The sequence below is a fragment of the Prunus mume genome, linkage group LG5, assembly GCF_029339155.1.
Source record: "Prunus mume cultivar Tortuosa linkage group LG5, ASM2933915v1, whole genome shotgun sequence".
Taxonomy (NCBI): domain Eukaryota; kingdom Viridiplantae; phylum Streptophyta; class Magnoliopsida; order Rosales; family Rosaceae; genus Prunus; species Prunus mume.
This window is the reverse complement of record NC_142702.1, coordinates 4,902,459-4,926,152: the sequence shown is the minus strand read 5'-3', so window position 1 is coordinate 4,926,152 and position 23,694 is coordinate 4,902,459. Positions and strand designations below refer to the sequence as shown.

Here is a 23,694-nt window from a genome sequence, read left to right as displayed (position 1 = left end):
GGCTAAATCCATAACCACCCAAACCTACCTACACCCCCATCACTCATATCGTCAGAGGACCTGCAGTACATAATCGAGCCCGAGACGTTGACGGCGAGCACATCGCGCCCCTTTAGCGGCGTCTGCTAGGGCTCGGCATAGTATGATATGGTACGGTATTGAACTCGTACAGCTATCGATACCAGAAATTAGAACCGGTATGATACGATATGGGATTATCGTTTGCCAAAATTGGTACCGTACCAAATCGGTATCGGTGTGAAATGGTACCATTTCGGTACCAAAATTACACAACTCAAAAATCAACCAATTCAATATTCAACATATAGATTCACCAAATAAGTGATGCCTTATAATAGATTCAACAGATTTAATATCCAAATCAACCAAATGCAAATCAACCAAATCAATATCCATCAACAGATTCAACATATTCAATATCCAAATCAACCAAATCAGTATCCATCAACACAGACTGAAGCCATTATTTGCTTCAATAGTCGGTGGACATGGTATTTTGGTTGGTGAACCCTTCACCAAGCTGGCCTACAAAATAATGGAAATTCACAACACAGGAAGCGCATGCATCTTTATTAATTCTAGATTGTTGATGCAGTACAAAGGAAATGTCTATAGTCACACGTATTATTAGTAGTTAATTTACAAAGACTATTACTTAAGCTTCAAGCTCTCACCACATTTCTTCTGGCTTGCTGAACAGAACTTTTAGAAGTTATAGATTTTCCAGGAGCAACTTTGTTGTTGTTCAATTTCACTGCTACATGAGAGAGAAGTAGTTAACAAAATATAAACAAATAATTTCCATTTGATTCAAATGTGAAAATCTTATTTATCCTTTAAGAAAGTACGAACATGTTAGACTACAAGGTCTTCTAGAAGTAGTTAAATAAATAAGGTTTCACATTTGAGGCGAGAGAATGAAAAAAATTATAAAACTTTTGGTATTCAGTATGGTAAGTCTTGACCGGTACCAAATACTTGTATGCTCTTGTACCATACTCCATTGATACCGTACAATATCGTATCGAATGCTGCCTCATCCCAAACGAAATGGTATGAAATTGGTTTGGTACGGTATGGTTAGTGTACGGTTTCGATATTTCGACTTTAGATGCCTAGCCCTAGCGTCTACTTTCTCTTCCACACTTTGACCGCCCTATCTGTTGCCCCGATGTACACCAACCCTTCGACACTTTGGTGACGACGTAGTTGTCGTCTTCGACGTGTATGGACGAAAAGGCATCGAAGTGCTTGATTAAGAAGGTTTTCTGTCTTTGAATTATTTTTTGAAAAGCTAGTGATTTAGGGTCTGTCCATTTAAGATCCGATTTCCTTGCTCTATTTTCTTTCAGTAACTTATAGATCTGTATTGTTGTTTATCTATATATATATAACAAAAGGAAGAGAATGGTGAAATATTCAAAATACCATAAAATGCCCTTGGTTAATTCAAACATTAAGAATTGAAATTATTAATTAAATGAGGATAATATGGTAAATTCACTTTTTTCATATTAAAAATTAAAAATAAAAACAAAATCAGATAATAGGTCCTACTTTTATGGAGCATAACTACCCATGTTATCTTTTCTTAATTCTAAAAATAAAACCAATTGCGCATGTGCCAAGGGGCTAGTATTAATTTATGGATATGTATTGATGTTTACAGTAATTTTTAGATATATATTTTTGCTCATAATAGCTTATAGTCTTGTTTACAGTGACTGGTATGCAATAGATATGTGTATGCTAGATTTCGTTTATTGTTTGACTGTTTGATTAGTAAATTTGTTAGCTAGTTACTTGTGTTTTCATGGTTCGCATTGCTGTATATAGGTATTGAATTAAGATTAGACCTTCTGTTGGGTTTTCGAATACTGGATTTGAAAAAGTCAAAATGTTTTTAATAGATCTGATAAAATTGTCTATTCGATTTGGAATTTAGTTTGACTGTTGGATCTAGGTAGGATTTTTTTATGAGTAATGCTACACTATACCACATTTTTATCCCACATTTTTCTACCATATAATGTGACATATCCATATCATATGCCACATCAATTAAATGAATGAGGTGTATTTTAATAAATAAAATTAGAAAACATAAACTATTATTTTACATGATGTGGTATATACACATCAGCTGCCACATCATGTGGTATGAAATTCTTGTATAAAAATGTGGTAAGACTAGTATTATTATTTTTTTATTTTTTTATTTTTCTGGGTTGGGGTGGCGAAGGTTGAGATGGGGCGGAGCGTCTGGATTTGGGGATGAGTGGCCTGAGTAAGCTTGAGTGGTGGTTAGGGTGGATAGGGGCTAGAAGGAGAGGAGAGAGATTTTTTTAATTTTTTTTAATTTTAAATAGTGGGTTTTAATATTTTCAAAAGTAGATAATTTTTTATTATTTTTTTTGTCCACTAGGAATCCATGTCATTAAAAAATAGAGCCCACATTTGCCACATTAGCATTTAACAGATTCACTAACAGCTTGGCTAACGGATGGGGCAATTTGTAGGGTTTTCGGGAGTTTGAGTATGTACTCGTGAATGTCTCTAAAATTGGGTATGAACTTGAAAATGACCCTATAATTTAGGGGATTTTATGTAGTTTGTCCTAAAATTTTCTATTTGTAGTTTCTATAAATTATTTTTTCATATGTGTGCCTAGGCTCGTTTCGGGTTGGTTTGGTTTTGGGCTCAACCCGAAGCCGAACCGAAGGCTTCGACTTAGCTATTTTTGAAACCGTACACCGAACCATAACCAATGAAACCGACCATTCCGGTTAATCGGAGTTTGTCGTTTGGTTTGGTTCGGTTTCGAGTTTAGGCCGAAGAGAGAGAGCAAGAAGAAAGCTGGGGAAAAATCGATAGTGGGAGAGATTGAGATAGGGGAGAAAGGAAGAAGAAGGAAAAAAAAATAGGAAAAGAAGAAGACAGACAGCAGGAGGAAGAAAGAGAAGAGGAAGAGGAGAGGGAGCGATGGAAAACAATAGAAAGAAGAGAGAGCATGGAAAAAAATAGGAAAATGAGAGAGATATGGGAGAAGAGGAAAAAATTGCAGAGACTGAGGAAGGAGGAAGAAAAGAAAGAGAGATGGAGAGGAGAAGGAAAAAGAAATAAAAAAGAGAGAGGGAGAGATAGAGAGATGTACAATGACGGAAAGAGTAAGAAGAAGATGGGAAAACAATAAAAAATGAAGAGGTTGGGAAAGGTGAGATATTGGGAGAAGAAAAAGAATAAAAAAATACAAAAGAAAGAAAAACAACATTGGTTTAGGTGCAGATGCAGCAGTGCATGCATCAGGTCATGTCCACTTGCATGCTCTCACATTTTTTTATAATATTTATTATTCTAACTAACTAATTATATATCATATTTATGGAAAGATTACACATGAAGGTTGTTTGCTCTAGTGGAAAGCAAGAACGATTCTTACATGGAGGTGTGGGGTTCAAACCCTTTTGTTGCAAAACATTTTTGTAATATTTGGCTTGCCAACAGTAACGGTTCGATTTGAGTAAATCGGTTCATTTAAAATATCAAACCGTAAATTGGACCGGATTGACCAGTCCGGTCAGGTTTGAACCTGATATTAAATATTAATAAATAAATAACCGGACCAAACCAATCCGATCGGTTTGGTTCGGTTGGTTTTTCTAGTTGGCGGTTTAATTGCCCAACCCTATGTGAAACTATGATTTTGGAAACAAGGGAAGTACAGTCTTTTTATTATTATTATATATTTTTAAATACAAGCGATGGGGGAGGGGTTACAAAAATATTTATTGGGTGCTTGGGGGTTTTGAACCTCTGCCCATAGTGGAGGTGGAAGAGCTCAACCAACTAAGCTATGTCATATTAACTAATTTAAATTTAATAAATTTTGCTTTACCCCTTCAAACTCATTTTTTTCTCCCCTACAACTCATCACCTTATTTTTCTCTGAATAAAATATTATTTTTATAAATGAAACTAGATGGATACAAGCAGAGAAGTTCAAGCAAACATGCTGAACGACAAAATAAAAGCATGCAAACAAAGCTTGAGAGGAACAGAGACGGTGCTGCAAACAGCAAAAACATCAGGGGCCTTGAAGCTTCCAAATTAGTTACTTCCTAAGTGGCAAGGGAGCCCATTAGCAAGCATTGCCAAATGATCAGCCGCCTGGTTGGCTGTTCTAGGAACCCAAGACCACGAGCAAGATTGGAAATTGGCCCGAGTGTCGTGAATATTACTTAGGACAAGGTAGATCTCCCACCGACCTTTAGAAATAGAGCCATTGATGGTTGTAAGGACTTCCCTACAATCAGCTTCACAAATAACATTCTGGAACCTGTTTTCCACAACAAATTTGCAACCCTAAACCCTATTTGCAGCCTCTCTACTTCCTTTCTTTAATTTTGTTTATTGTTCGATTCTATTCAATGTTTATGATATAATGTTTGTGATTTGAAACTACTAAACTAGTTGCCGAATTGGATTTTTGAGAATTGGCAAACTTGATTTTCATATGCGAAGAGAAGAGGTTGTGAAAGATTGCATCTTTGATAATTGACAATACTTATTTTCATATGGGAAGAAGAAGAAGGAAGAGGAGGGATGTTATAGGTTTGGCATTAGATTCTTGAGGCAATTATTATTTGAAGTGTGAGGCAATTTGCAATTTTTTGTTCAAGTGTGATGGGTCAATCCTCAAACCCTTAGATTGAATTTAAATGAGGTAGCATGTAGACATGAAAAGTCAAGCAAATCCTAGTAGAGAAAATCCAAGCATTCGGATTGTAGCAAGTTACTCTTTATGTGTCTGTTTTGATTATGGTTTGTTGAATAAGGTTAGGAATTTGTTGGATTAGTAGGTCCTTCTGTCATTACATTTATATTTTGTAGAAAAGCCCTTATTTTCATTCACGTGAATTGTTGTTGCCTCTCGCTAGTGGATGAACTTGTAAATTCACATTTCTATGCAACCCAAATATGAAAAATGAAATAAAGTGATATTTATTGATTACTTTCCCAGGATTACTAAACATGGGAAAGAAAATTTTCATTTCTCATTCCTTGGGAAAAGACATGGAAAATTATTTCTCATCAAATCTTTTCTTCGAACCAAATAGATTTTAATATGTCTGCAAGCTCAAATGGTCTCTTTATGGGCTTAAATAAACAACTTGGGCCTAGTTTATTTACTTCTATACTTATTTAGAACATTTGGGCTTTATGGCTTCAATAGAGGCCTACTCATTATTTATTTACTATGATGTACCTACTACTATTTACTTGTTAATTCATGTAGACGATATTTTAGTTATAAGCAGTAGAGACTCGTATTATTGCTCTCATACACATTCAATATAGTGTATCAAGAGTTCTATATTAATATTGCTTATGTAACAAGGGCAACTTCACATAGAAAGTAGGGTTCTAACGAAAGGTCTATAGAAAATTTCATAATCTTTTATGGTTCTTTATTTCCTATATAAGTATGCATGGACTCAGGATTTAAAAATGTATGGGGTTAACTTGTACGCCAATTTTCTTAATAAGAAAACTTGTATTGAAATTTCGATAAAGTTTACTTTGTTTTTATGACTTTTCGTAAATGATATATAACATGTTAAACACTCTTATTATTTACTTCTACATATTCAAGTACATTATCAAGAACAACATACTTTTTAAATTTTACATAAAAGAAAACTCGACAATAAAATATCTGAAGTAACACCCATAAATTCAAGTAGTAACAACCATAAATCCCTAAGTTAGACATCAATTAGAAGAGAAAAAAAAAACCTAATTTACATAGCCTTAAATCAAGATTCAGAAGGAATTTTACAAATTAAATGATTAAAAAAATTTTAAAAAAGTACAAGAAAAAGAAAGAAAAAAATGAATAAAAACTCACGTGGGCAGCTAGCCACTTTTCAAGATTTATGTTTTTGTTTTTTTGGATAAAACTAATTGGGTAGAAGAATATTATGGGCTGGGCTACTGTCACGACCCGATTCGAAAATAAGGAATATTCCCGAATTAGGGTGTGAGTCATACCATGGTCATAAGAATAAAATTCTACAACCATAATATGATGAGAAAAAGGGCCATAAATGAATATAAATTTACTTAACACAGAATCAGAGTCGCAGTAGCTCGTAGTTAAATACACACTAAGATCTTTATCACACCGTTGACTACTTACAAATGTTAATTACACAAATTAACAACAAAAGCCTAGTGGTTTGGTTGACTTCGCTTTGAATCCTGCACAATCTATTAGGCTATGAGCATTATAATGCCCAGTAGAGTATCGTCAAACCCCTCAAGGTCAGCTATCACAGTTAATCAAAGTGTCATGCATCAAAGAACACAAGATACATAAATTATGCAACCATACAAGATAAATAAATTTGCATATGCAGTGATGCCATGAACTCACTCCCTTCTAATCCCACTAATTCATACCTTAGGGGAACAAGCCTGCATGTCTCATACCATGTGTTTTACCACTGTGGCTCCGAATACCTTAAAATATGAACTAGCGCCCATCCGTCCCTTAACCCAGTTTTCTTTTGTTTTACGAATTTCTCAACTTTCACTTTCATTAGAGGCCCTGCTCCCATCACCTTAGTACATTCAAGCCCTGCTCATGTCACCTGAATATATTCTATATTTTTATTACTCAGATATATCTAAGGTCTTCTCTCACCCCTTAGATATACCTCAAACGGCATACGCACACACACACCCTCAAACGGCACACGAGCACACGCACACACACACACACACACACACACACACACACACACACACACCTCAAACACCACTTTCTTTATGATGCATATGTAATGCAGCACAACCATAATTTATCTGTGCGGAATAATAATACAAATAATAACAATAATATTTCATATTTAATCACATGAAGAATAATATTTTACCCAACGTCAAAATAATATCCATGGAGAAACATCAATAAATATTCACATAACATCAAATAATATTCATCAAGCAAAGCAACAACAATATTCATATTTATAATATCATATAAAAGCACTAAGATTAAAAGTGACATAGCCCAATCATTGGGAAATCAGGAAACCCTACCTTAGGTCCAGCTAGCTTAACCTTGTGCATATTCGTCCTTAAAAGTACGTAGACCTAAAGCCCCAAAAAACACTTGACAAGTTATTCGACCCGATCATTACTCCCTTAACCTCACGTTCAAACAAGCATTAAAACCAAGCGTCAAGGAAAAACCAATCTATTCCCTTTGCTATAATTGTTCTACTCTTTGGGATGTTTAAAATCAGGTGGTTCGGCTCTAGACTCATAAAGAAAATTTCAAACAAAAACTTCAATTTTGCTAAATATTTAGGTTGGAACACATTAACTTTGAAAATTCACTAAATATTGAGTTTAAATCAAAATAATGTAAAAAAATTTCAGATTACAACTAGACATAGAAAAATAAAAAATGTCAGAATTTGATGGAAATTAGGGTTAAGGAAGCATGTCAAAATAGAAACCAAAACAGACTAGGCTGCAAAATGTTCTTTTCTTCAGGTTTGTACACTTTTTTATTTTGAAAACTCACCAAAATTTCAATTGACAACCAAAATGGACAAAACTTTCTAGATTTGAAGAAAATACGTGAAAGTAATACATATTAAAATTTCATGAAAATCCAAGTTCAGGAAGTTTTCAAACACGTATTCAAACATGGCATGCGGTAGAATCAAAACAATTCCATGAACAGTCTCCAATTTGAAATTTCACAAAAAACTTAATTTAAATTCAAATGGCACAAAACCGACGTTGAAATAACCCTTTGAGATATCAATTTTGATGTAACAAAATTCTAGAATAAAATTGGCACAAAATCAGATTGAAATAATCTAGAACTTCACAGAAACGCATTTTGAATATGTCAAGTGTTGAGAATGATAATGAGAGTACACATTGGGTTAAAAAGATGAGCAAAAATATTTCCATTTGCAGTATTAGAATTGTAGTTTTGCATTTAATTTTGTGTATCTCTTTGTTTGTGGTATGGCTAAGCTATACTTATTTAAGAGCTTCTTGTTGTTAAACAAAAAGTATTAAACCCCAAGTTTGCCAGTTTTAAGTTGAATAAAAAAGTTTATGAAATCCTCATATTAGTTTTGATTGGAATTGGGATTCCAGTTACTACCAATACTTCAAGTAGGAGTATAAATCCATTTCTGAGAAAGTTAACATGTTTATACTCTTTTTTGGCTGTGATTTAAAATAAAGTTGTCTTGATTGTATATAACAAAACTCATTAGCTGGATACAATCTGGAAAGCAAATTCTTGCAAAATAAAGAAAAGGTGAGATGGGGGTAGGAACCAAATTAAGCAAAAATGTCAAGATTAACATTTAATATGTTGAAAATAAAACAAGAAGGTATGTAATTGAATGAATAAAGGTGGAAAAGGGGGAAAAGAGAAATGTTCATGGGCAACGTCTAGCCTAGTAAAAAAGAGTCTTGATTTGTAGACTCGTGGTCTCAAGATTTGACACATATCAAGTGTATGACACTTGTGGAACCACTACAAAGGCTACAGTGGGATGTAGCCCAAGGAGATTTTTGGGGGAAAAAAAAAATCAAACTTATATATTTGCCTTCTTTTTAAATACAACCCGGTATGTATGAACCTATTAGAGTTCAAAAAAGTTCAATTCTTTCTGAATTTAGTTGCATGGTAGCAATAAAAATACACATTAAAATATGTACTTTTTCAATTATGTTGTTGAACATATTTTCATTTTGATAATATGTGGCTTCGGGTTTCATTTAATATGTATTTGTTTTATGCTAAAGCTTATTGAAAATTGCAAGAGATTTGTAGCTCAAATAGTTAAGTTAAGACCATTTACCCTTGTCCTAGGTTTGATTCTCCCTTTCCCCAATATCGCTTGTATCCAGAGAAAAAAAATATTTTAGAAGAGCTATAAACTAGTGTGGTTCATATGATTAGTATACTTTTATTTCTAAAAGGACTATAGAAACTGTAAGAACATTAAAAAAAAAAACAAAAACAAAGATCATATATTTTTAGCTAATGACTTTAGTTAGCTCGCCCATTGAAAATTCATGATTCCAACATTGGTGTATGAGAAACTCCCTCTTTATAGTTTAGACTATTGTTTATATTAAGAAAAAAAAATGTTAATCGGTCTTTTTTTTCCTTCTTTTTTTTCTTTTTCTACACTTGATCTTAGCCAAAAGGCCCAGAAAGGTATCTCTTAGAAAAGTAAAGAGAAGTAGCAGGAAAGATGTTGCAGAGAGCACCACATGTCCACCATGCAAAGGTGCGAACAGAACAGACCAAAACTTAATTCATCAATTAAAATTTTCCCCGTCCCAAAAGACAAATAAATAAATAAACATAATTAGGCTTTATCCCCACCTTTTATAAAAAATAAAAAAATATAAATGCATAGTCATGAGATGTGAACACAAAATTCTTTTTATTTTATTTTTATTTTTGATAAATTATAAATAATTGGTGGGAATAAAGGGATATTATTAAGATAATTAAGATACATAGTGTTCACATGTAACGCCTGGGACTTACATGGTTTTTGTGAATTCTGAGTAGGCGTTATTTTCAATGGTGGATACTTACAAGAAACCTAGGCATTATATAAAGCCTGCTCACGTACCTCGACCAGTCTCATTCACAGTTTGCCTCCTCTCCCTACAAACGACATAGCAATTGACAATGGCAACCCTCATTGCTCCAGGCCACTTCTCTCCTAACGAGGACGCAGAAGCTCTTCACAAGGCCTGCAAAGGTACTCTCTCTAACTTTCCTTTTTCTTTTTCTTTTTCTCAATTAGCAAAAATGGAAGAAAAATAAAAAGGAAAGTAAATTGAATGTCTTCTGAATCCAGCAGAAGTCATATCCAACACACCCTATAAGAGATTGCCATTTTGCTGCCATCTACTAATGACACACCAAAGCCAACCAAAACACACCTAATCACCAATCTGAGCTGTGTTTGCATAATGGGTAAAAACTCTGCTATAAATATTAGGCATTGCAGTATCACATAGCACCAAAGACATTATCTTCAACAATCATCAATGGCTACCCTTATTGCCTCTGAAAACTTCTCCCCCACTGAAGATGCTGAAGTTCTTAGAAGATCTGTGAAAGGTTTAATTATTTCTTCACCATTCAAATTTTATTTTTTTCATGTACATGCAGCTGATTTTATGGTCTATATTTTTTTCTTTTTTGGTAGGATGGGGGACTGATGAGAAGGCTGTAATCTCTATACTGGCTCATAGAAATGCAGCTCAGAGATATGAAATCAGGCTTGCTTATGAGGGGCTTTATCGTGAAGATCTTATCAAGCGCCTTGAATCGGAGCTCTCCGGGGATTTTGAGGTTTTCTCATAATATTTCATCACCCTACTTATAATATTGTTGTTTATTTTTTCTCTGTCATTAAATATTTATTTATAATAAATTCATGATAAATATATATAATTGTTCTCCCTTTTGTTGTTGTGTATCACAAAACATAGAAATCTCCGAAAGCTTTTGCCCTTTTCCGACAAAGATATTGAAAACGGGGTGGAAAAAAGAATATTCTTACCTAAAAGAGCAATTGAACAAATCAATATGCCGTCAATAAATTATTAATTTCAAGTACTTTTTTTTGTTTAAAAATAATCTTGAACAATTTATCTAACAACAATAAATTAATGGAACTTATTGGTATGTTAGGATCTGGCTCTAATCGATATGTCGATTTTTTGTTACAAGAAAGTGGGCGCATATTTTAATAATATTAAGAGCATCTCCAATAGTCTCTTCAACATATTTTTTTTTAAGTTCATCTCTACATGCCGTGTTTTTTTTTTTTGAAAACCAAGATTAACCATGTATTTCTGGTTTATAGCTTTTTTATGTGATACTAACAAAAATAATTTCATTTGGGGATGGCATGTATAGAAAGCAGTGTACCGTTGGATATTGGATCCTACAGATCGCTATGCAGTCTTGGCTCATGTGGCAATCAAGAAATCTGAGACTGACTACAATGTCATCGTTGAAATTTCAAGCACTCTATCCCCTGAAGAGCTCCTGGCAGTAAGAAGGGCTTACCAACTTCGCTACAAGCACTCCTTGGAGGAAGACTTGGCTGCACATACCACCGGTGATATCCGCAAGGTAATATTATTTACAGATGCCATTCGTTTGTCTTGACATGTTATGTTGTGAAACTGTGAGTCAATATAACATGAGAATCGACTTCACCGGTGGAGAACATATAACATCCCAAATTGGAGAACTAAGGCCAACTTTGAGAATTGTTAGACTTGAAAAATTGCTAATGGTGTTGTTGATATGTGGTTTATGGCCAATGTACAGCTTCTGGTTGCTTTGGTGACTACTTATCGGTATGATGGTGGTGAGATCAATGCGAAAGTGGCAAAATCGGAAGCTGATATTCTTCATGATGCCATCAAAGACAAGGCTTTCAATCATGAGGAAGTTATTAGGATCCTCAGCACAAGGAGCAAGACACAGCTCATGGCAACCTTCAACCGCTACAGAGATGACCATGGCATTTCCATCAGCAAGGTAAGCACTTCTGTTATAAGTACGTTGAAATTTTTATTAAAAATCCAAGTGCTTTATGGAAAAAAAAATTAGAAGTGAGTGCTTTTAGGACCCAATGCACGTTAAGTTTTTGTGCGAAACACTATTGAAAGTGCATTTTGGTTGTCAGAAAGCATTTTTAGCCCTTACAGAGAAACAGTTCCAAACATGCTTCATTGAATAGAGTGAGTGGTGTTATGACTTAATGTTTGTTCTTTTGTCTCTTAGAATTTGTTGGATGATGGTGCTGATGATTTCCAGAAGGCACTTCATGTCGTCATTCGATGCCTCAATGACCCAAAGAAGTACTTTGAAAAGGTGATAAACATATAAATTAAAGCTGGATGTGATCTCAATTCTCTCTTTTTATTTTCTTCCAGCAACAACTCCCTTTCTGACTCAAATAGTCCCTGTGATTTGGTGTGTAAAGGTACTTCGCCAAGCAATCAAAAGGGCTGGGACAGATGAGGATGCTCTCACTCGTGTGATTGTTACGAGGGCAGAGAGGGACTTGAAGGACATCAAGGAGCTCTACTACAAGAAGAACAGTGTTCATCTTGAGCATGCTGTGGCCAAAGAAACATCAGGAGATTACAAGGCCTTCCTCGTTACCCTGTTAGGGCAGGAAGATTGAAACCCTTCTCTGAGCAAGTTATTAGTATAATAATCCAGTTGGTTGTGTTTCATGTTGGACTTTGATGGCAGTCTTTGTTTTCTTATGTTTGTGTCTTAAGTTACCATGTTGGATTGGCTATCTGTCTTCGTCTATGTTTGTTGGAGTTTGAGTTTTTATGAAGAGTTGTCTGTCAGACTTTCAAATTTGATGGATGAATTAAGCAGAAGTTACATTTATAGCTAGTCTTGCAATGTGTTTGGATTGATAATTTGATAGCAATGGAGAAAGAAAAAAGAAAAAGGAATTAAATTTTAAAATCTCTTGTTGTATGGACTTCTCTTCTAGGGCTGGCTTTCAGAATTTGAGCACCCTGTGCGAAACTTAAATTGGGACCTTCACATCATCTAACACGAAAATACTAAAGAAAAATTATCGTTGATGCCATAAACCAATAAAAGTAATGAACAACTATTCATGAAGACATATATTGTCTGGTAAAGTTGTTTGATTGGTCATGGGTTCAATGCTTCTTAGTGCCATTTAATCGGGACCAATAAAAGTAATGAACAACTATTCATGAAGACATATATACTTAGTCTAGTGGTATTCTCTGGTAAAGTTGTTTGATTGGGCATGGGTTCAATACTCCTTAGTGCCATTTAATCGGGGGCTCTATGCGTGTCACTACTTGCACACCCTCAAGACCACCCCTGGTTCTCTTCACTCAGGAAAAAAAAAAACATTTCAAGTTTCCTTTATTACTAAGATTTGGATAGATGGAAATGGCAGCAGAAATTGCAGACATATCCAGCTTTGTCTTTTTTTATTTAAACCAATTCCCATTGGATTTCTCTGTCTGCCCTTTTGCTTCTCTCTCTTCAGACTCTCTTCAGCGTTGCTTCAGTCCCATAGACAACTTACTTCTGTTTCTGCGACCCTAGATCAAACACGACTTCTGCAATTCTTTACCTCCTCCTTCCTCGTACTCCTTGTGTGTGTTTTTCCATTCTTACATTTCTTTCTTTTATAGGTCATTTGGGATTTGCTAAACAATTGGTTAGGAAATACCTATCGGGGTTTCAAAACACGGAAATCTTAATGGGAATATCAGTGAAAAATTGATCAGTAAAAAGTCAAGAAAAACTACGGAAATTAGGTGAAAAACTTGAAAATTTTGAATGTGAACTTAAGAGATGTTTATCCAATCAATTACCTACTTATTTCACTAAACAAGACTTGTTATATGCACGCCTGTATACTTGTCCAGACCACAACATTTTGTACACTAGAGACCAGATATAACATTGTTATGCCACAAACAAAATGTTAAAAAATCAGCTTATTTAAATGCTCAAATGGCTCATTGATTGATTTTATTTCAGTTTTTTCTTAATGGTAACACAATACTAATACAGAACAACACCAGCTCTAGCAAGAAAGCAACCATGAAAGACAGCAACAATCGAATTGGGCAACACAGAAACCCTTCAAATAATCCCAACAAGCCCCAAACTTTGACTCCCGCCTTTTTAGCCTCCTCTTGCAGCCAAAGTGAGTAAGAAATCCTTATAATTCCCATTAGCTGTCGCTTCAATTTTCTCAGTTAAAGAAACTCCATATAGGTTCTGGTATTCCTCTTTGATCTCCTTCATGTCTGCGTCGGCTCGGGTGACGATTACCCTAGTCAATCCCTTTTTGATGTTCTTATCCACACCATTTCTCAATGAAACTTCCAAGACCTGATGAGACACAAGAATTTGAAAATGTCATGCATAATGTTAGGCTGCATGCGAAACAGAAAATATCTATGTGACTCTGCCTTACCTGGCTGAAATATGCGTGAGGAGTACATAGGGATTGCACTGTCTCTTTTAACCTCAAAGCATCATCAAGATCCTAAACAAAAAGCAAGATTATAGATTTCTATAAGCTCAATAATATGACTTGGTTCTGGTTTCAAATTTCTGGACAGTAATCCAACCTTTTTTTCCCTCGGAAAATGTTAGGGAGACCACATTTGAGTACCACATGATGTAGCAAGTGAGTTTTACATGCCGTGTTACTTGCCACATCATTTGTTATTCAAACATAGTACAAAAATGTAGTCTCTCTAGTATTATTATTCTCTTTTTTCTCCGACCTAAATGACAATATCACATTGGAGTATGCAAAGTTGTTATTTTTTCTTGCCATCTAAGTTAGCGAAGAAAACTGGGAGGAAAAGTTGGGAAATTCCTCTTTCTTTTTGTATCTCATATGCATACCTCATCGATGTTGTGGCCAGAAATCTCCTGGTAGTGTTTATATATTTCCTTGAGATGGGGCTTGCTCCTTGTTGATAGTATCCTAATGACCTCATCATCTTCAATGGGATTCCTCTTATCCGCATTCTTAATGGCATGAGCAAGTGTTTTGGCCTCGGATTTTGCAGTGTCATCTTTAACCTTTGGTCCTTCATACCTATAGGCACTCACAAGCGCAACCAAGAGCTGTACAAAGCAAATGCCAACAGGAAGAACAAAAAAAACAAAAAAAAAACCAGTTAAATACTTTCACATTTTCATGCCATTTATTACACTTCAAAAGATTAAAGACACTTTTTGAAACTGATGAGATGAAAAATAACATGTCACATATTCATTACACTACTGCACTGCGTATTTGGTAAATTTTTGAACTCTTGTCTCTGTAAAAGATGTGATCAGTAAATATGATGGAAATAGTTGAACTGTATATCTAAATTACAACAGTTGAAGAGGATGGTGTCAAATTGGAAAAACAAAACAATATACATCTCCAATATTTGTGTAATTTTGACTTGGACCTTCGCAAATCACAACTAGCAAAGAGGAACTATTATCCATCAAAAAAGAGAAAGAAACAATAATTATGCCAAAATTCAATGTGGGAAGATTCGATTTACCTTGCCTTCAGGGCCATCAATGTGGTAGGCAACGTCTTCCTCAATGGAGTGATCAAAGAGGGAATGGTAGGCCTTCCTAGCTCCTAATAGCTCCTCGGCCGATCTAGTACATGCAATCTCCACAAGTACACTGTATGTTTGTGGGCCTTTCTTCAAGGCCTCCTTCACCAAACGAGCATCCCTTTCCCATGAATGCATAGTCCATAGCACCACAGCATTCTGACAGAAATCATAAAGGGCCTCATCACTCTCTATTCAATGATCATGTATACATATACAAATTTGAAGATCAATGTTCTCTTATTAGACTATGTACAGTCCGGCAAGTCAAGTGTTATCGGATTGTGAGTCAACACCAAACATACATGTTATCTTATTAGATTGTAAATTGTCCGGCAAGTCAAATTGTCAAACTATCAATCAAAACCACACAATCCGACATGAATTACCTAATAAATGATCTTTGATTCATGTATGACAACATAGTATACCCACCAGTTTGGTAACAAATAAAATTACCATTATATGTGTATGTTACCATTTATGAGATACATTGTATGAGTAATTATAGTGATGATTAAGTGAGCTAAGAAAATTAAGTAAAAATGTCTCAGTTAAAAAGAAGATAAATAAAAACTGTGGTGAAAAAAAAAAAAAATTTGAAATAACCACAATGAATTTGTAACTGTTTTTTACCTTAAAACGCATGAATTCATGCTTGAGAAGTTTGACATGGAGGTCATCCCAGCGCTCAAAGTTGCGTTCATCTTGCTTGAAAAAATGGGGAGTTCCTTTCCTGAAGGATTTCCTCTCCTCAGGATGCCATTTTCCCAGTATTGATATTAATGAATTTTCATCAATTCCAACTCCTGCTTCAAATTAAATAAAATGGGTGGATAAAAAATTAAAAAAAATTGAAATGAAAAATAAAATAAAAAGGAGAGCATTTTTTTTAAAAAGAACCTGAGAAAGCCTTGTTGAGAGCTTGAAACTCATCAGTGAGAGCCATTCTTTTCTCTGTGTCGATTTTTCTGTTGATGAGAAGTCAGGCAACGTGTAGAGATCTTCTCCGCCATGCTGCTGCATATATATGAGCTCGAAAGGTTATTTTTGTCATTTTGAGATAAGGGTAATTTCGTAACTTTGTTTTATGTTTATAAATAATCATAATGAAACAGAAGAGGAGTTCAATGTCGTATTTTTATAAATGACCAAAGTAAATGTGTCATTATAATTTAGCGTTTTCTTGCATATCCTTCTCCACACATTATGGTGTATTTACTATAAACTCCCAGAACTTTCTACAATTTGTAGTTTTATCACCACAAAAGTTTGATGAATGCCCCTTTAATCAAACAGGTTAGATATATAATTAAGGGGAGATTCAAACTTGAGATCTCATTCCACGTCAAAAAGAAGGTAATACTAAACTAAATTAATCTATTTCGTTTCACATATCATAATCAAAGAAAAGATTGGTGCAGCACATCATCAAAAGGATTTTTTATTTTCCCTTTTATTTTATCTCCATTGTAACAAAAAATAGAGTTTTTTTCGTTTTGCAAAATCATCAAAAGAAGCCACAAGATGTGGTATGGTTGGCAAACTGCCCCATTTAATTAGCAAGCTACCTGGTGCCTCAATAGTAAGGGTTCGAAACTCGTTAAAAACACTTTATGGCTAGGGACAAATTGAACCCTAAGCGGGAATTAATCCTGCCATTTGGATCATGGTATTTTTTTTTTTTTAAATCATCAAAAGAAGATTAGTAAGACATTTTCATTTTTTTGGAAATCGAAAAGTTTCTTCAACATTCTTTTTGAGTTTGGGTAACAAGAACATTTTCGACATGCCACTTCTTCATAGTAGATACGTATTCACAAGGTAAACACTAGATACGTACAACTATCACAAATTTTAAAAAATAATTGGCTGTGAGTTGCCAAGGAATTTTAGCTCGCCTTACAAATAATTTTGTATTAAAAGAGTATAGAAAGAAAGAAAGAAAGTGTGATAAATGTGAGTCTACAAGTTCAATAATATATTGGTTGGAGAATATAATTGATTGTCAACAACTCAAAACTCTCCTCTCTAACTCTTTCACACATGACACGTACTGCCTTTTACAGAAGGCAAATCCATCTAGCTAAGATATGCACCTCGTGAGATGAGATCCTCAATGTGAAAAATAAATAAATAAATATTTCAACAGCTTATCGTGTTTTCCTTGAATTTATTTATTAAATATGTAATTAAGACTTTCTGGCCAACGGATGCATGTGATGTGAATATGTGAGGAAGTGTACCAGAATTCTTAATTTTTTTTCTTTTCTTATGTCAACGGGGTCTAACCTAATTACAGATTAATGGTCTCATATTCGAACCTCTATAGGCTATAGCATATTAGTAGTAAGTATGTGAGAAACCCTCCATTCCCCCTCTTGTAATTTTTTTTTTTGGGTTGAGAAATTCTAGAATTGCATTTATAATTTAGCCAAAAAAAGTACTAGTCACCAAAAGACCAATACAAACTAACCACAAAGGCAATTACAATAACGGAGTGGTCTAACATTAAAATTAGTACACCTCAACTAACGATCACGCATGATCGAAGAAACTCTGGCATAGACATCCCAACTAAAATTGCAAACTTAGGATAATAAGAAAGAGATAAAGCTTGAAAAAACCAAGCGATAAAAAAACTCACAAAGAAAATGTCCTTGAGATCTCAATATTATTATGTACATCAAAACGAATTTTGGTTGCCACACTTAAAAACACAAGGTTGTAAACAATTATGTCCTACATATATTTCTTAAAAAGATTCGCAATCATGTAAGATTATTGAATATATGTGATTTCTATCCTCTGTAGAATCTATAGACAGATAACATATAATAATATTCCACACATCTTCATGGAAAGAACATGTGGTTGTAAAATACTGAACAAATCTAATCAAATAATTTGAACTCAGTCATCTCATCTTTCAACACAAGAAGTTGTTGGCTGGCTTTTGAGCTATTCCAGTTGTATATCAGAATCATATAAACACAAGAAGTTGATTAGAAAAGTATTCAACATATATATCCAAATAAAACCATCTTTCAGCTATCAAATCAAGAACATTGCTCTCTACAAATCATGAAGGGAAAAGCTACAAATCATGGCATGGCCCAAAAGATGTGTTAATTAAGATTAAAAAAGCAAAGACATTGCCCTCTGTGATCTCACTTTTTTCAGCAGCTGTGTGGATCATGCGGGTAAATATTAGAGTTTAGAGTAATAAGTGGTTACACTCGTAATAATATCGAGACATTTTGTGATAAAAACCTATATCTATTGGCTTTGTAAATGATTAAGTTACAGATAATATCAATGTTGCTATTTTAACAGTGTGCCACCTGAAACACATGGCGCAACTAATTAAAACAATTGTATCAATTGTGGGGCTGCTGCTATATCTTTTTCTAGCAGTTGGTTGTTGAAATGGAAACCATGCATATCATATGCATAGATTTAAATGATAAATAATTATACATGACATGAGATTTCACATGTGAGGGTGCAGGTACAGCTAGGTTTGATGAATGTTCTTATCATAATTCCTCATCACGAAGGTCAAGACACGCATTCTGATGGTGATTTATGCTTTGGACCACGTTGCCTTTATCTCTTTGTCTCTCCTTTTTGGTAGGTTGGTTTTCATTCAATTATTGTTTGTTTTATCTTTTTGGTGTTTTCTGAGATCATATCAAACACCAGGTGAATCTCTCTCTCTCTCTCTCTCTCTCTCTCCCTTTATTTTGTAATGGTCACATTGATATATTCCTAAGCCTTACAGCCTCCTCATCAGCTAATTAACTTGGCTAAAGAGGCCATTGACAATATTATAAGCTTGGTTAACCGTAATTCTTGGGTGATTTTCACAGATGACTCTTTTCAGTCACCCTTCAACTATTTTCTCACCTCGACTCAAAATAGTTGAAGTTTTCTTGGGTACTGTGGTCTCTAAAAATTGTCTAAGAATTTAAAATTGAAGTTTTCTCACCCCTCGACTCAAAATAGTTGAAGGGTGGCCAAACTAGGCCATGTTGTGTTTAAACTAGTACTCTTCATAACTAGTTACGGTCATGAATTACGAAATTATAGATGTCATTTGCAAAAATAAACTACGTATCAAAATCTCATTAACTTCAAAGAAGTAAAAGCTAATGTCACTAGGCCAAACTGGTTATTCACCTATCTCTTGCATATTAAAGCAAATGTCGGGGTTTCTTTGTACTGGTTCGAGGAACCTCCTGATTTAATTTCTGATGTACTGTATGAGGATTGTAATTCATGATCAAGAAATTTCCTTTGCCCTTGATACAAGTTCAGACTTATTGTATTAGCTTTTTCACATTAATAATATTCTATCGCTTATCATAAAAAATAAAAAGCAAATTTTGCCTATCTCTCACTTGGAGTTATTGAAACACTGTTTACTTATTTGGTACGTTATGGCATTCATGTTGCTTGCTTTTGCTGATAAATTATGACAACATTATTTTTTTTTTGCCTGTTATTTAGTACTTAATGCACTCACTCAAACTGATGTGTTTTATGGCCTACGTACTTTATATCCCCATATGAAACAGCTGTTAGCAATTGACCAGAAAAAGACCTATTCATGGATATATAATTATGGTGATGAAATTGATGCTAAACGCTCCAAAGGGTACGAGTGATAATTAGTTGGTAACCGATGAAAGGTGCATTTGTACATGAGGTGGTTCCAACTTGAGAATAGAAAGTCTTCATGGTCACCAAAAAGGATATACACAAAGTTTGTGGTCCAGTCTCAAAAATCACAAATAACAGGGTGCACTCGATAATTTCGACAAAATCCAAGGGCTTTTTCTTTGTTAAGGTTGGTTGCCCTATTTATTTCATTTCATTTTTTTTTTGGTAACCAATAAAGGTACTTGTAGCTCTAAGTCTTGAGAGAAATCTACCTTTACACTCCTTTTTTTTGTTCAACATCTATGGTCCATGAGATAAAGATTAGTTATATGCTAAAAACAAAAGAAAATGATTACTAGTAATTTTTCATAAGCATATGGTTTTATGATAAATTGCAATTACTACAAATTGCCTTAATTATCCGAAGACCACATGCCCATTTGGTGTAGAGATACTCCCCTATTCCTCTAAGACATTGCCCAGTTTTTGTACTTCTTTCTTTCATCTCATCAATAAAATACTATCATTTTTTGTGGAAAAAAAATCGCCTTAATTATTAAGAGAGTTAAACACTTTTTGTCCTTGTGTGTTAATTTGTTAATAATATTAGTGGCTTTGTGTGTTTTTCTATTTTTTGTTGAATAGTGATTTTTGTTTTCAAAGCTCACTCATATGAGCATATTAAAGTGTAATTACATGGGAATAACCTAAAAAAGGGTTTAGGAAGTTTCTCTTTGATCAAACAAATGGGAATAACCTAAATTGCTAAATTAAACAAGGACCAACTCAACAAATTAAAAATATAGGGACCAAAATGAAAATCGGAGCAAAATGCAATAACCAAAAATGTATTGTTCCCTAAAAAAATTATTTTATGGTAAACAGGGGTAGTGTGGTAAATTCAGAATATAAAAATGAGTGGTAAATTTGTCAATTTGAAAAGATGATCATACACACAACAAATCTATGCTTCCAGCGAAGGACGAGGCAAACATAGAGGGAAAAACAACTGAAGGAGGAGAAAGAAACGGCTAAAAATGCAGAGTTTCTTTAGTAGACTGCGTAGCACTAGCTCAGTGCACAAACAAAATTCTTCATCTGCAATCTCATCTTCAGAGGAAGATTTCAAGCTGACCGGATCAATGGGTACTGTCAAAGTACCAGAACCTGTTCCTTCTCCAGACAACGACTGTCAGAGGCTCAAAAAAGCCTTCGAAGGTTTTCTTCTTCTTCTCTCACTCTCAGACGTGATTCAATTATATGATGGTTTCATTGAAAAAGTTTGTGTCTTTGAATGTTTTGTTCAATGTTGGTTCATGGGTCAAGGGTGAATTTGTGAATATATCTGTGAAGATTTCTGATTCTCTCTCAGAATTTTCGTGGATTAATTTGATTTCTTCATGGGTTCATTTGTGGATTAGCTGAAAACACATGTGTATTTATGTTATATCAACCATCTTGTTTCTCTTTTTTTCTTGTTGCAAAAATATGGGTGGCAGAAGCCTGAAACTGATTATGATAATTTTTCATATAAAATTTTCTGTTATTTGTCATTATAATTTGATATTTGTTTCCTGTCATTGGATGAATGAAATAAATTTGGCTACTTTTCATTTGAAAGTTGGTCTTTTTGAAAATCTTTATAATTGATTTGGCTGCTGCTGATATTCATTCATGAATATATTTATCAAGTGTTTGTACAAATGGATTTAGGATTGGGAACGGATGAGGAGGCTGTGATATGGATATTAGGACATAGGAATCAAAGCCAAAGAAGGAAAATCAAAGACACTTATCAACAGCTTTACAATAAATCTCTCCTTGATGATCTCCACTCTGAGCTTTCTGGAGATTTCAGAGTAATTTTCTCCAACCCTTTATGCTTGTCATTTCTTTCGCATAATTCATAGAGGAGAAATACTCCCAACTTTCATTTCAAACAACATTTCCATGCTATCCATCAAAGGGTCATAATAAACTTCTTACATGAGTATGAAAAACACATGTATGTTTGTTGTTATTACTATTTCCTAATTATTCAAGTTGATAAAAATAAAATAAAAAATTTACTCAACGAACAAAAGTTCTGTATGTTTACATTATAAATCGTAAATGAATTCGTCAAATTTGAATTGCAAATTTGAATTTCATAAGCATGTTATGTTTTTATTGTTTTCATTCATGTTATTCCACGGGTTTAATTATAACAATTCAAGTAATGATGTGAAACAGAAAGCAATAATTTTGTGGGCATATGATCCTCCTGAAAGGGATGCTAAATTGGCAAGAGATGCGCTGAAGGCAAAGAAGCAAGGCATAAAACACCTAAAAGTGGTAGTTGAGATAGCTTGTGCATCATCTCCTCACCACTTGATGGCAGTGAGGCAGGTCTACGCTTCACTTTTTGATTGTTCACTTGAGGAGGATATTGCATCTACTGTTTCCCTCCCCCTCAGAAAGGTGAAAACATATTGATTAGCTCAAGAACATCAGACTCAAATACTGGGTAAATTATTGTTATTATAATGCTATGCTACTAACATCTTCATCCGGAAAAGCCCTCTAAAATGTATGGAGATTCTCAAAGTAATTAAACAGTAATTGACTGAATTAATATTGCGGAAAAAATTATAAAAAAGGAAAAATGTCTCATACTATAAGTTAAGGTCATGTTTGGTGACTGAGTTGGAAAATGAGGTAGAATTGCATTCTGTTTACTTATAGTACTTGTTGCTGGTTGCCATAGATTCTGGTCGGTTTGGTGAGCTCCTACAGGTATGACAGACAGCTGGTGGACTCAGGCATTGCCGGTTCGGAGGCTTCTAGGCTACATGAAGCCATCGAAAGAAAGCAACTAGATGATGATCATGTTGTTCAGATACTCAGCACAAGGAATTTATTTCAGCTCAGAGCGACCTTTGAGTGTTACAAGCAAAAGTATGGAAATTCCTTTGACCAGGTATTGCCTCTACTTTTTTACCGTTTACTAATCATCAAACTTGTGTTCTTTTTAATGTCCTCCTTTTTCCTCTTTCAATTGGCACTTCTGTTGACAGGACATTAAGGCTTGTGGCAATGGTGATTTGGAATCTCTTTTGATGGTGGTATTTTGGTGCATAGAATCACCTGAGAAGTATTTTGCAAAGGTAGATCCATTCCTTGTGCACCAACTTATTATATACTTTTCATTTCTTTTTCATGCTTGTTTGAATTGAACCCTTGTTTTGAAGATAATATCTCTCTCCGACTCCATTTCCTGGTCCAGCAAGACCAATCAGATCAGCTGGATCTTGTCTCTGTAGAGAGAATTGATGCTCCTTGTTAGATATTGATCTCATCTGACTTTTCATTGTTGCTTGAACCACATGCAGGTCATCAAAAATTCCATTGTTGGACTCGGGACAGATGAAGATTCTCTGAATAGAGCCATAATAAGCCGAGCTGAGATCGACATGATCAAAATCAAAGAGGAGTATTCCAAAGTGTCCAAAAGCACCCTCGTCGACGACATTATAGGTGACACATCAAGAGACTACAAAAATTTCTTGTTAACCTTGCTTGGAGAAAGACTCTGATTCATTCTAATGAGTAGCACTACCCATTACATTTCAGTTAAGACCTCAGATTGCTTTTATAATAAAAGTTGTATGATTATGCTAAGAGTGCTGAAACTTGTGATCTATTTTTGGCACTATTGACCCGTTTGTAAATAATTCAGAGATTGCTTCTTCTTCATCAGCAATGAAAAACTGTTTTACAGTTTGTCCA

General features: G+C 34.5%; 3 protein-coding genes across 6 annotated transcripts; 2 read left to right on the top strand and 1 right to left on the bottom strand.

The window, feature by feature from the left end:
• The first annotated feature begins 9,684 nt into the window (after nt 1-9,684).
• Nucleotides 9,685-12,520, top strand: LOC103343529 (annexin-like protein RJ4). Of its 4 annotated transcripts, none has more exons than XM_089053629.1 (7): nt 9,720-9,842; nt 10,086-10,207; nt 10,296-10,441; nt 11,012-11,230; nt 11,432-11,644; nt 11,891-11,980; nt 12,093-12,520. In XM_089053629.1, exons 2-7 carry the CDS (start codon nt 10,135-10,137, stop codon nt 12,294-12,296), a joined length of 945 nt encoding a protein of 314 aa, XP_088909755.1. In that variant the 5' UTR covers nt 9,720-9,842; nt 10,086-10,134; the 3' UTR covers nt 12,297-12,520. The 4 variants fall into 4 exon arrangements, with proteins under 4 accessions (XP_008245414.2, XP_088909755.1, XP_088909756.1 ...); XM_089053630.1 differs by having other exon boundaries at nt 9,728-9,842; nt 10,178-10,207; XM_008247192.2 differs by lacking the exon at nt 10,086-10,207 and having other exon boundaries at nt 9,685-9,842.
• Nucleotides 12,521-13,617: 1,097 nt separating this feature from the next.
• On the bottom strand, nt 13,618-16,294 carry ANNAT4 (annexin 4). Its single transcript, XM_008247190.2, has 6 exons — nt 16,165-16,294; nt 15,898-16,070; nt 15,202-15,420; nt 14,543-14,767; nt 14,103-14,174; nt 13,618-14,017 (listed from the first exon to the last, which is right to left on the bottom strand). The coding sequence occupies exons 1-6, from the start codon at nt 16,208-16,210 to the stop codon at nt 13,808-13,810; spliced, it is 945 nt and encodes a 314-aa protein (XP_008245412.1). The 5' UTR covers nt 16,211-16,294; the 3' UTR covers nt 13,618-13,807.
• A 4,582-nt stretch (nt 16,295-20,876) lies between these two features.
• ANNAT3 (annexin 3) lies at nt 20,877-23,694 on the top strand. Its single transcript, XM_008246854.3, has 6 exons — nt 20,877-21,144; nt 21,640-21,785; nt 22,159-22,386; nt 22,673-22,885; nt 22,983-23,072; nt 23,298-23,694. Exons 1-6 carry the CDS (start codon nt 20,964-20,966, stop codon nt 23,499-23,501), a joined length of 1,062 nt encoding a protein of 353 aa, XP_008245076.2. The 5' UTR covers nt 20,877-20,963; the 3' UTR covers nt 23,502-23,694.